Here is a 14,283-nt window from a genome sequence, read left to right as displayed (position 1 = left end):
GTGACCTTAGCGTGTTCCCCCTCCCTTCACATGTTCCCAGTACCGCACACACATGACGTTAGCATGTTCCCGCACATGTGAGACCTTAGCATGTTTGCAGCCCCCCCGGCCGTCACCATGTTGGTGAAGGACGAGTTCACGCATGACCTTAGCATGTTCCTCTTTTTTTCCCATGTTCTCGCACACGCGTGACCGTAGCGTGTTCCTTTCCCTTCACGTGTCCCCGCACATGTATGACCTTAGCACGTTCCCATGCCCGCCCACGTATGACCTTAGCGTGTTCCCCCTCCTTTCCCACATTCCCATTCCCGCACACGCGTGACCGTAGCGTGTTCCCCCCTCACTTTGCGCGTCCCCGCCCACGTGTGACCTTAGCGTGTCCGCAGCCCCCCCGGCGGCCGCCATGCTGGTGAAGGACGAGTACACGCGTGACTTCGAGGCGGCGCCCGAGGCCCGGGCCCCGCCCACGGTGCAGCACACGCCAGCGTCACGCGTGTCCTCCGAGGGCTACCCGGCCGCCGCCGCCATGATGGCGCCGGGCGAGGCCGGCGGCGCCAACTTCGCCGGGGTGCCGGTGGCGCCGGCGGGTGAGTTAATGAGCTTAATTAAGGGTTAATTAATTGGCGTGTGGGCTAACACGCGATGTACACGCGACAGGAGGCGGGAGAGAGGGGATTTGTTGGTTTGCGTGTCATTAGCGTGTGCGGAGGAACGCGGGAGTTGCGTGTGGGAACGGTCATGGGAAAGGGAGGGCGGGGACGGAAGGGGTGGGGTCGTTAATATGCAAATTAGTATGCAAATTAGTATGCAAATGAGTACGGGTTTCGTAATTAATGTGGGAGTTCAATGGGAGAATGGTCAGGGGAAAGGGAGGGCAGGGTTGGAAGGGGTTTGGTCATTAATATGCAAATTAGTATGCAAATTAATGTGGATTTAATAATAAGGAGAAAGGGAGGGCGGAGGCGGAAGGGGTGGGGTCATTAATATGCAAATTAGTATGCAAATTAGTACGGGTTTTGTAATTAATGTGGGAGTTCAATGGGAGAATGGTCAGGGGAAAGGGAGGGCGGGGGCGGAAGGGGTGGGATCATTAATATGCAAATTAGTATGTAAATTAATGTGGATTTAATAATAAGGAGAAAGGGAGGGCGGAGGCGGATGGGGTGGGGTCATTAATATGCAAATTAGTATGCAAATTAGTATGGGTTTCGTAATTAATGTGGGAGTTCAATGGGAGAATGGTCAAGGGAAAGGGAGGGCGGGGGTGGAAGGGGTGGGGTGATTAATATGCAAATTAGTATGTAAATTAACGTGGATTTAATAATAAGGAGAAAGGGAGGGCGGAGGCGGAAGGGGTGGGGTCATTAATATGCAAATTAGTATGCAAATTAGTAGGGGTTTCGTAATTAATGTGGGAGTTCAATGGGAGAATGGTCAGGGGAAAGGGAGGGCGGGGCGGAAGGGGTGGGGTGATTATTATGCAAATTAGTATGTAAATTATGGTGGATTTAATGAAGAAGAGTAAGGAGAAAGGGAGGGCGGGGGCAGAAGGGGTGGGGTGATTAATATTCAAATTAATATGTAAATTAATGTGGATTTAATAATAAGGAGAAAGGGAGGGCATGGGTGGAAAGGGTGGGGTGATTAATATGCAAATTAGTATGCAAATTAATGTGGATTTTATGAGAAAGGGAGGGTGGGGCGGAAGGGGTGGGGTCATTAATATGCAAATTAACATGCAAATTAATGTGGATTTAATAAAGAATAAGGGGAAAGGGAGGGCGGGGCGGAAGGGGTGGGATCATTAATATGCAAATTAGTATGCAAATTAACGCGGGTTTAATAATTAATGCGTTGCGTGAGAAATGGACCGGGGTCATTAATATGCAAATGAGATGTGTTTATTAATAGGCGAGTTCAGTGGATCATGAGAACCGTAATGAATATCTGATCAGCCCTAATTAATATCTAATTAATCCTAATTAGTATCTAATTAACCTTAATTAATATCTGCCATTCCACCTATTAACCCTAATGAATATCTAATTAATCCTAATTAATATCTCCCTTCAGACCTATTAATCTTAATTAATATCTTTTTAACCCTAATTAATAATAGCTAATTAACCCTAATTAGTATCATCCTTCACAGCTATCAACCCTAATTAATATCTAATTAACCCTAATTAATATCTGCATTCACAGCTATTAACCCTAATTAATACTAAACCCTAATTAATATGTCCCTTTCCACCTATTAACCCTAATTAATATCTAATTAACCCTAATTAATATCTCCCTTTACAGCTATTAGCCCTCATTAATATGTAATTACCCCTAATTAATAGCTCCCATTACACCTATTAACCCTAATTAATATCTACTTAAGCCTAATTAATATCACCCTTCACACCTATTAACCCTAATGAATATCTAATTAACCCTAATTAATACCTAATTAACCCTAATTAATATCACCCATTCCACCTATTAACCCTAATTAATAACTAATTAACCCTTATGAATACTTAATTAACCCTAATTAACATCTCCCTTTACAGCTATTAACCCTGATTAATATGTAATTAACCCTAATTAATATATCCCTTTACAGCTATTAACCCTACTTAATATCTAATTAACCCTAATTAGTAGCTAATTAACGCTAATTAGTATCTCCACTCAGAGCTATTAACCTGAATTAATATCTAATTAACCCTAATTAATATTTCTTTTCACAGCTAATAACCCTGATTATTATCTAATTCACTCTAATTAATATCCAATTAATGCTAATTAATATCTCCCATTTCCCTTATTAACCCTAATTAATATGTAATTAACCCTAATTAACATCTCCCTTCACAGCTATTAACCCCAATTAACGTCTAATTAACCCTAATGAGTGTCTAATTAACCCTAATTAATATTTCCTATTTCACAAATTAATCCTAATTAATATCTAATTAACCCTAATTAATATCTAATTAACCCCAATTAACACCTTATTAACCCTAATTAATATCAAATTTTGGGGATTTTTGGCAGCTTGGCTCCCATTGGACGATCCCGGTGAATTCTGGGCTCTGATTGGCCGAGCCAGAACGCCCCGCCCCCCTCGAGCTTCCTGATTGGTCGAAACGAAAACCCCAAAAAAAACCGCCCCAAAACCCCAAAATTTTGGAATCCCAAAAAAACAAAATTTTGGGATTTTTGGGATTTCTAAATTTAAAATTTTTGGGATTTTTGGGATTTTTAAAACCCAAAATTTTGGAATTTTTGGGATTTCTAAATTCAAAATTTTGGGGATTTTTGGGATTTCTAAACCCAAAATTTTGGGATTTTTGGATCCCAAAAAACCAAAATTTTGGGGATTTTTGGGATTTTTAAAACCCAAATTTTGGGGATTTTTGGGATTTCAAAAAACCAAAATTTTGGGAATTTTGGCATTTCTAAACCCAAAATTTTTGGGATTTTTTGGGTCCCAAATACCGAATTTTGGGATCCCAAAAAAATAAAATTTTGGGATTTTTGGGATTTCTAAACTCAAAATTTTTGGGATTTTTGGGATTTCAAAATTTTGAGATTTTTGGGTCCCTAAAACCCAAATTTTGGGGTTTTTTTGGAATTTCTAAACCCAAAAATTTTGGGAATTTTGGGATTTCTAAAACCCAAAATTTTGGGATTTTTGGGTCCCGAAAACCCCAAATTTTGGGATCCCTAAAACTGATTTTTGGGAATTTCGGGATTTCAAAATTTTGGGAATTTTGGCATTTTTAAACCCAAAATTTTTGGGATTTTTTGGGTCCCAAAAACCAAATTTTGGGAATTTGGGGATAATGAAACCCAAAATTTTGGGATCCCAAAAAACCAAAATTTTGGGATTTTTGGGAATTTCTAAACCCAAAATTTTGGGGATTTTTGGGGTCCCAAAAACCAAATTTTGGGAATTTTGGGATCCCAAAAAACCAAAATTTTGGGATTTTTGGGAATTTCTAAATTCAAAATTTTGGGATTTTTGGGATTTTTAAAACCCAAAATTTGGAATTTTTGGGATTTCAAAAAAACAAAATTTTGGGAATTTTGGGATTTCTAAAACCCAAATTTTGGGGATTTTTGGAATTTCTAAAAACAAAAATTTTTGGGAATTTGGGGATTTCTAAACCCAAAATTTTTGGGATTTTTTTGGGTCCCAAAAACCAAATTTTGGGAATTTTGGGATCCCAAAAAATCAAAATTTTGGGATTTTTGGGATTTCAAAAAAACAAAATTTTGTAATTTTTGGGATTTCTAAACCCAAAATTTGGGGATTTTTGGGATTTCAAAAAAACAAAATTTTGGGAATTTTGGGATCCCAAAAAACCAAAATTTTGGGATTTTTGGGAATTTCTAAATTCAAAATTTTTTGGATTTTTGGGATTTTTAAAACCCAAAATTTTGGGATTTTTGGGATTTTTAAAACCCAAATTTTGGGAATTTTGGGATTTCTAAACCCAAAATTTTTGGGATTTTTGGGGTCCCAAATACCGAATTTTGGGATCCCAAAAAACCAAAATTTTGGGATTTTTGGGAATTTCTAAATTCAAAATTTTGGGAATTTTGGGATTTTTAAAACCCAAAATTTTGGAATTTTTGGGATTTCTAAATTCAAAATTTTGGGGATTTTTGGGATTTCTAAACCCAAAATTTTGGGATTTTTGGGATCCCCAACCCCCAAAATTTTGTTATTTTGGTAGCTTGGCTCCCATTGGACAATCTCCCTGAATTCTGGCCTCTGATTGGCCGAGCCAGAACACCCCACCCCCTTCTCCCTTCCCGATTGGTCGAAACCAAAAAACCCCAAAAAACCTCCAAAACCCGCCAAAATTTCGGGATTTTTTTTCTCTGGCCTCCCATTGGTCAACACAATTTTAGGCTTTTTTTGGCTTGACAACCAGCGGCTCCGATTGGTCGCCGCACCCCCTTCGAGCTTCCTGATTGGTCGAAACAAAAAACCTTTAAAAACGGCCCCGAAACCCCCAAAATTTTGGGGTTTTTTTGGTTGCGGGCTCTGATTGGTGGATGTAAATTTGGGTTGTCAGGCGGCGGTTCTGATTGGACGGGAGGAAGGACGGCGCCATTCGGGCCGGGCGTGGCTCAGCACCAGAACGGGCACCTGCAGCACCACCCGCCCGTGCACGCCGGTCATTACTGTGAGTGCTTAATTAACGGCTTAATTAATTACAGAATAACTGGGAATTTCCTAGAAGTGTAATAGAGAGAATTGAGTTTGAATTGGGGGGAAATTGGGGGAAATTTGGAATAAATTTGGAATTAATTTGGGATAAATTGAATATAAATTTGGGATAAATTTGGTATAAATTTGGGGTAAATTTGGGATAAATTTGGGAGAAATTTGGGAGAAATTTGGGAGAAATTTGGAATAAATTGAATATAAATTTGGAATAAATTTGGGATAAATTGGGGATAAATTGAATATAAATTTGGGATAAATTTGGGATAAATTTGGAATAAATTGAATATAAATTGAATATAAATTTGGAATAAATTTGGAATAAATTTGGTATAAATTTGGAAAAAATTTGGAATAAATTTGGGATAAATTTGGGATAAATTTGGGATAAATTGAATATAAATTTGGGATAAATTCGGGATAAATTCAGAAAAAATTGAATATAAATTTGGGATAAATTTGGGGTAAATTTGGGATAAATTTGGGATAAATTAAAGATAAATTTGGGATAAATTTGGAATAAATTGAATATAAATTTGGAATAAATTTGGGATAAATTGAATATAAATTTGGTGTAAATTTGGGGTAAATTTGGGATAAATTTGGGATAAATTTGGGATAAATTTGGGATAAATTTGGGATAAATTGAATATAAATTTGGGATAAATTTGGGGTAAATTTGGGGTAAATTTGGGAGAAATTTGGAATAAATTGAATATAAATTTGGAATAAATTTGGGATAAATTGAATATAAATTTGGGATAAATTTGGGATAAATTTCGAAAAAATTTGGAAAAAATTTAGAATAAATTGAATATAAATTTGGGATAAATTTGGAATAAATTTGGAATAAATTTGGGATAAATTGAATATAAATTTGGGATAAATTTGGGGTAAATTTGGGATAAATTTGGAATAAAATTTGGAATAAATTTGGGATAAATTTGGGGTAAATTTGGAATAAATTTGGGGTAAATTTGGGATAAATTTGGAATAAATTTCGAATAAATTTGGGATAAATTTGGGATAAATTGAATATAAATTTGGGATAAATTGAATATAAATTTGGGATAAATTTGGGATAAATTTGGGATAAATTTGGAATAAATTTGGGATAAATTTGGGATAAATTTGGAAAAAATTTGGAAAAAATTTGGTATAAATTGAATACAAATTTGGGATAAATTTGGAAAAAAATTGGAAAAAAATTGGAAAAAATTTGGGATAAATTGAATATAAATTTGGTATAAATTTGGGATAAATTTGGGATAAATTTGGGATAAATTTGGAATAAATTTGGGATAAATTGAATATAAATTTGGTATAAATTTGGAATAAATTGAATATAAATTTGGGATAAATTGAATATAAATTTGGGATAAATTTGGGATAAATTTGGGATGAATTGAATATAAATTTGGGATAAATTTGGAATAAATTTGGGATAAATTTGGAATAAATTGAATATAAATTGAATATAAATTTGGGATAAATTTGGGATAAATTTGGGATAAATTTGGGATAAATTGAATATAAATTTGGGATAAATTCGGGATAAATTCAGAAAAAATTGAATATAAATTTGGGATAAATTTGGGGTAAATTTGGGATAAATTTGGGATAAATTGAAGATAAATTTGGGATAAATTTGGAATAAATTGAATATAAATTTGGAATAAATTTGGGATAAATTGAATATAAATTTGGGATAAATTTGAGATAAATTTGGTGTAAATTTGGGAGAAATTTGGGAGAAATTTGGGATAAATTTGGAATAAATTGAATATAAATTTGGAATAAATTTGGGGTAAATTTGGGATAAATTTGGAATAAAAGTTGGAATAAATTTAGAAAAAAATGGAATAAATTGAATATAAATTTGGGATAAATTTGGAAAAAATTTGGGATAAATTGAATATAAATTTGGAAAAAATTTGGGATAAATTTGGAATAAATTGAATATAAATTTGGAATAAATTTGGAATAAATTGAATATAAATTTGGAATAAATTTGGAATAAATTGAATATAAATTTGGGATAAATTTGGGATAAATTTGGGATAAATTTGGGATAAATTTGGAAAAAATTTGGAAAAAATTTGGAATAAATTGAATATAAATTTGGGATAAATTTGGTGTAAATTTGGTGTAAATTTGGGATAAATTTGGGATAAATTTGGGATAAATTTGGGATAAATTTGGGATAAATTGAATATAAATTTGGGATAAATTTGGAATAAATTGAATATAAATTTGGGATAAATTTGGTATAAATTTGGGATAAATTGAATATAAATTTGGGATAAATTTGGGGTAAATTTGGGGTAAATTTGGAATAAATTTGGGATAAATTTGGGATAAATTTGGAAAAAATTTGGAATAAATTGAATATAAATTTGGAATAAATTTGGAATAAATTTGGGATAAATTTGGAATAAATTGAATATAAATTTGGGATAAATTTGGGATAAATTTGGGGTAAATTTGGGATAAATTTGGAATAAATTGAATAAAAATTTGGGAAAAATTTGGAATTAATTGAATATAAATTTGGGATAATTTTGGGGTAAATTTGGGATAAATTTGGGATAAATTTGGAATAAATTGAATAAAAATTTGGGAAAAATTTGGAATTAATTGAATATAAATTTGGGATAAATTTGGTGTAAATTTGGAATAAATTTGGAATAAATTTGGGATAAATTCGGGATAAATTTGGAAGAAATTTGGAATAAATTGAATATAAATTTGGGATAAATTTGGTGTAAATTTGGGATAAATTTGGTGTAAATTTGGAATAAATTGAATATAAATTTGGGATAAATTTGGGATAAATTTGGGATAAATTTGGGATAAATTGAATATAAATTTGGTATAAATTTGGAATAAATTTGGAATAAATTTGGGGTAAATTTGGGATAAATTTGGTATAAATTTGGAAAAAATTTGGACTAAATTGAATATAAATTTGGAATAAATTTGGGATAAATTTGGGATAAATTTGGGATAAATTGAATATAAATTTGGGATAAATTTGGGATAAATTTGGAATAAATTTGGGATAAATTTGGGATAAATTTGGAAAAAATTTGGGATAAATTTGGAAAAAATTTGGGATAAATTTGGGATAAATTGAATATAAATTTGGAATAAATTTGGGATAAATTTGGAAAAAATTTGGAAAAAATTTGGGATAAATTTGGAAAAAATTTGGGATAAATTGAATATAAATTTGGTATAAATTTGGAATAAATTTGGAAAAAATTTGGAATAAATTTGGAATAAATTTGGAATAAATTTGGAATAAATTGAATATAAATTTGGGATAAATTTGGAATAAATTTGGGATAAATTTGGGATAAATTGAATATAAATTGAATATAAATGTAATATAAAATTAGTCAAAATTTGGGATAAACTTGGAATAAATTTGGAAAAAATTTGGAAAAAATTTGGAATAAATTGAATATAAATTGAATATAAATGTAATATAAAATTAGTCAAAATTTGGGATAAATTTAATAAAAATTTAATATAAATTTAATATAAGTTTGTAATGAATATAGGAAAAATTTAATATAAATTTAGTATAAATTTGGGATAAATTTAATATAAATTTAATATAAAATTAGTCAAAATTTGGGATAAATTTAATATAAATGTAGTAAAAATTTAATATAAATTTAATAGAAATTTGGGAGAAATTTGGGAGAAATTTAATATAAATTTAATAGAAATTTAATATAAAATTAGTCAAAATATGGGATAAACTTGGGATAGATTTAATATAAATTTGTAATAAATGTAGTAAAAATTTAATATAAATTTAGTATAAATTTGGGAGAAGTTTGGGATAAATTTAATATAAATTTAATATAAATTTAGGCTAAATACAGTAAAAATTTGGTATAAATTTGGTCTAATTTTGGTATAAATTTAATATAAATTTAGTATAAATTTGGAATAAATTTAATAAAAATTCGGTATAAATTTGGGATAATTTTGGGATAAATTTAGTATAAATTTGGCCTAAATTTAACAGAAATTTTATACAAATTTACAATAAATTTAATACAAATTTTAATACAAATTTCATATAAATTTCATATAAATTTCATATAAATTACATATAAATTTAATTAATTTTTTTGGGTTTTTTTTTCCCAGGGCCGGTCCACAACGAGCTCGCCTTCCAACCTCCGATCTCCAATCACCCCGGTGAGTCAAAATGCAAATCAGGTCATTAGTATGCAAATTAGATGCAAATCAGACCCAGATTTAATATCTAATAGGTGGAGCTCGAAACGGGTGTGGGAGTCCCCCTGATTCCGATAAACTCATTTGCATATAATTAAATCCCATGATTATTCGTGCTCCTAACAATGTAAATCCAATCGCCAATATGCAAATTATATGTAAATTAGATCCGGATCGAATAAGAGCTTGAAACGGGTGTGGGAGTCACATTTGGATTCGTCCCCCTGCCTCCAATCAATAATTTGCATATCATTATATCCCGTGATTATTCGTGCTCCTAACCAATATAAATCCAATAATGAATATGCAAATTATATGTAAATTAGATCCGGATCGAATAAGAGCTCAAAACGGGTGTGGGAGTCAGATTTGGGTTTGTACCCCTGATTCCAATAAATAATTTGCATATCATTATATCCCGTGATTATTCGTGCTCCTAAACAATATAAGTCCAACAATGAATATGCAAATTATATGTAAATTAGATCAGAATCGAATAAGAGCTCGAAACGGGTGTGGGAGTCAGATTTGGGTTCGTTCCCCTGACTCCAATAAATAATTTGCATATCATTATATCCCGTGATTATTTGTGCTACTAACCAATGTCAATCCAACAATGAATATGCAAATTATATGTAAATTAGATCAGGCTAGATTAGCAAATAGGTTCAACTCGAAACGGGTGTGGGAGTCAGATTTGGGTTTGTCCCCCTGATTCTGATAAACTCATTTGCATATCATTATATCCCGTGATTATTCGAGCTCCTAACAATGTCAATCCAATCACCAATATGCAAATTATATGTAAATTAGATCCGGATCGAATAAGAGCTCGAAATGGGTGTGGGAGTCAGATTTGGGTTCGTTCCCCTACTCCAATAAATAATTTGCATATCATTAAATCCTGTGATTAGTTGCGTTCCTATACGATGTCAATTCAATAATGAATATGCAAATTATATGTAAATTATATATGGATGGAATAGAAAATAGGTGGAGCTCGAAACGGGTGTGGGAGTCAGATTTGGGTTTGTCCCCCTGATTCCGATAAACTCATTTGCATATAATTATATCCCGTGATTATTCGTGCTCCTAAAAATGTAAATCCAATCGCCAATATGCAAATTATATGTAAATTAGATCCGGATCAAATAAGAGCTCGAAACGGGTGTGGGAGTCAGATTTGGGTTCGTTCCCCTGACTCCAATAAATAATTTGCATATCATTATATCCCGTGATTATTTGTGCTCCTAACCACTGTCAATCCAATAATGAATATGCAAATTATATGTAAATTAGATCCGGCTCGAATAAGAGCTCAAAACGGGTGTGGGAGTCAGATTTGGGTTCATCCCCCTGATTCCAATAAATCATTTGCATATCATTATATCCCGTGATTATTTGTGCTCCTAACCAATGTCAATCCAACAATGAATATGCAAATTATATGTAAATTAGATCCAGATCGAATAAGAGCTCGAAACGGGTGTGGGAGTCACATTTGGGTTCGTCCCCCTGCCTCCAATCAATAATTTGCATATCATTATATCCCACGCTTATTCACCTTGCCGACGCTTGACATTCCCTCATTCCTATGCAAATCAGATGCAAATCAGATGCAAATCAGGCCAAACTCCAATATCAACCCCTATGAGCCCCCAACCCCTTCCCTGGCGGCCATTTTGAATAATCCTCCTTTTTTTTGGTTTTTTTTGGGTTTTTTTGGGTTTTTTTTGATTTTTTTTTTTTTGTTGGCCGCCGGCTCGTTTGGCGCCTCCCCTTAACGACCCGTCGGCCTCATCAATTATGCAAATCAGCGCCGGAATATTGGTGCTCCATCGCCTACTTCGAGATGGACGTGCAGGTGGGCGAGACCTTCAAGGTGCCCTCCAGTTGTCCCGTGGTCACCGTGGACGGTTACGTGGACCCGTCGGGCGGCGACCGCTTCTGCCTGGGCCAATTGTCCAACGTGCACCGGACGGAGGCCATCGAGAGGGTCAGGTGGGCTCATTAATATGCAAATGAGGCGGAGGAATAATTAGGAGAAAACGCGGCGGGGTAATTAAAGGGGCGGTGGGGCGGAGTGCGGGGGGGGGGGGTTGAAGAAGCAAGATGGCGGCTCATTGAGGGGTGGGTGGGGAAGTGGAATTATTAATATGCAAATTAGCATGCAAAATATGCAAATTGGCGCGCAGCCGCCAACGCGCGCCGTGCCTCAGTTTCCCCGAACGTCAGCATTTCCCTCTAGGACTGAAATTTCACGGTTCGAACACGCTAAAAACACGCGTGACGTGGCGTGTGACGCGCTCGGCCACCCCGCAAACCCGATCCTGTGTTTGTGGCGCTGCGGAGAACCATGAAAACGCGCCGTGCCTCAGTTTCCCCGAACTTCAACATTTCCCTATAGAACCGAAAGTTCACGGTTCGAACACGCGAAAAACACGACCCGTGTTCCATGTTCAGAATGACACGAGGACCTCATCCCGTGTTTGTGGTGCTACAGAGACCCCCGAACACGTACCGTGCCTCAGTTTCCCCAAACTTCAACATTTCCTTCTAGAACCAAAACAACACGCTAAAAACACGCGTGACGGGTCCCGTGTTCCATGTTCAGAACACCATGAGCGCCCCATCCCGTGTTTCCCGTGTTGGAGTCCATGTGAAAAACACGCCGTGCCTCAGTTTCCCCAAACTTCAATATTTCCTTCTAGAACCGAAAGTTCATGGTACGAACACGCTAAAAACATGCGTGGCGTCACATGTCACGTGTTCTGAACATTACCACCCCGTCCCATGTTTCTGGTGCTACAGACCACGGCAAAAAACACGCCGTGCCTCAGTTTCCCCAAACGTCAACATTTCCTTCCAGAACCGAAATTTCACTTTTCGAACACGCTAGAAACACGCGTGACGTGGCGTGTGACGCGTTCACCCACCCCCAAGACCCCATCCCGTGTTTGCGGCGCTGCGGAGAACCACGAAACCGCGCCGTGCCTCAGTTTCCCCAAACATCAACATTTCCTTATAGAACCGAAATTTCACTTTTCGAACACGCTAAGCACACGCGTGTTCTCCGTCCTCACAGGCTGCACATCGGCAAGGGCGTGCAGCTGGAGTGCAAAGGCGAGGGCGACGTGTGGGTGCGGTGCCTGAGCGACCACGCCGTCTTCGTGCAGAGTTATTACCTGGACCGCGAGGCGGGCCGGGCGCCCGGCGACGCCGTGCACAAGATCTACCCCAGCGCCTACATCAAGGTGGGCTGCGCTAATTAATCCATTAATTAATTAATTGATTAATCGATCGATTGATCGGTTAATGGATGCGTCGATTTGTTGGTGGATCGGTTGGTTGGGATGGGTAACAATGGGAGGGGGGTGAGGGTTTGTTGGTTAATTGGTTAATTAATTGGTTAATTGGCTCTACCCCAGCGCCTACATCAAGGTGGGCTGCGCTAATTAATCCATTAATTAATTAATTGATTAATCGATTGATTGATTCATCAGTTAATCGATTCGTTGGTGGATCGGTTGGTTGGGATGGGTAGCAATGGAGGAGGGGGGTGAGGGTTTGTTGGTTAATTGGTTAATTAATTGGTTAATTGGCTCTACCCCAGCGCCTACATCAAGGTGGGCTGCGCTCGTTAATCCATTAATCAATCAATCCATTAATTAATTGATTGATTGATTGATTCATCAGTTAATCGATTCGTTGGCAGATCGGTTGGTTGGGATGGGTAACAATGGGGGGGCGGGTGAGGGTTTGTTGGTTAATTAGTTAATTAATTGGTTAATTGGCTCTACCCCAGCGGCGCTAATTAATCCATTAATTAATTAATTAATTAATTAATCGATCGATTGATTGATTGATCAGTTAATCGATTCGTTGGCGGATCGGTTGGTTGGGATGGGTAGCAATGGGAGGGGGGAGGGTGAGGGTTTGTTGGTTAATTGGTTAATTAATTGGTTAATTGGCTCTACCCCAGCGCCTACATCAAGGTGGGCTGCGCTAATTAATCCATTAATTAATTAATTAATTGATTGATCGATTGATTGATCGGTTAATGGATGCGTCGATTTGTTGGCGGATCGGTTGGTTGGGATGGGTAACAATGGGGAGGGAGGTGAGGGTTTGTTGGTTAATTGGTTAATTAATTGGTTAATTGGCTCTACCCCAGCGCCTACATCAAGGTGGGCTGCGCTAATTAATCCATTAATTAATTGATTGATTGATTGATCAGTTAATCGATTCGTTGGTGGATGGGTTGGTTGGGATGGGTAGCAATGGAGGGGGGGGGTGAGGGTTTGTTGGTTAATTAGTTAATTAATTGGTTAATTGGCTCTACCCCAGCGCCTACATCAAGGTGTGCTGCGCTAATTGATCCATTAATTGATTGATTGATTGATCAGTTAATCGATTCGTTCGGTTTTTTTTGGGTTTTTTTGGGTTTTGCTTTTTTAATTGGCGGATGCGGCGGGGTGAGGAATTAATTAATTAAATTTTTTTAATTGTTTATTTATTTATTTATTTATTTATTTATTAGAGCAAGGACGGATTGGTTTATTTATTTATTTATTTATTTATTTATTTATTTATTTATTTATCTATTTATTTATTTATTTATTAGAGCAAGGACGGATTTGTTTATTTATTTATTTATTTATTTATTTATCTATTTATTTATTTATTTATCAGAGTAAGGACGTATTGGTTTGTTTGTTTATTTATTTATTTATCTATTTATTGATCAGCGCAAGGATGTATTTGTTTATTTATTTATTTATTTATTTATTTAT

At 35.4% G+C, this 14,283-nt stretch overlaps 1 protein-coding gene across 1 annotated transcript in view; it reads left to right on the top strand.

The window, feature by feature from the left end:
• SMAD4 (SMAD family member 4) overlaps positions 1–14,283 on the top strand; it is a 41,823-nt gene that overhangs the window by 15,023 nt on the left and 12,517 nt on the right. Inside the window, exons 5-9 of the mRNA XM_077790514.1 lie at positions 387–587; positions 5,082–5,192; positions 9,401–9,451; positions 11,308–11,491; positions 12,576–12,744. Of these exons, the coding sequence (XP_077646640.1) occupies positions 387–587; positions 5,082–5,192; positions 9,401–9,451; positions 11,308–11,491; positions 12,576–12,744 (716 nt within the window). The remainder of the gene's footprint in view (positions 1–386; positions 588–5,081; positions 5,193–9,400; positions 9,452–11,307; positions 11,492–12,575; positions 12,745–14,283) is intronic.

This window comes from Lonchura striata, chromosome Z (assembly GCF_046129695.1).
Source record: "Lonchura striata isolate bLonStr1 chromosome Z, bLonStr1.mat, whole genome shotgun sequence".
NCBI lineage: Eukaryota > Metazoa > Chordata > Aves > Passeriformes > Estrildidae > Lonchura > Lonchura striata.
Note: the sequence above shows the minus strand (reverse complement) of the source record. Positions and strands in the feature narration are given on the sequence as shown.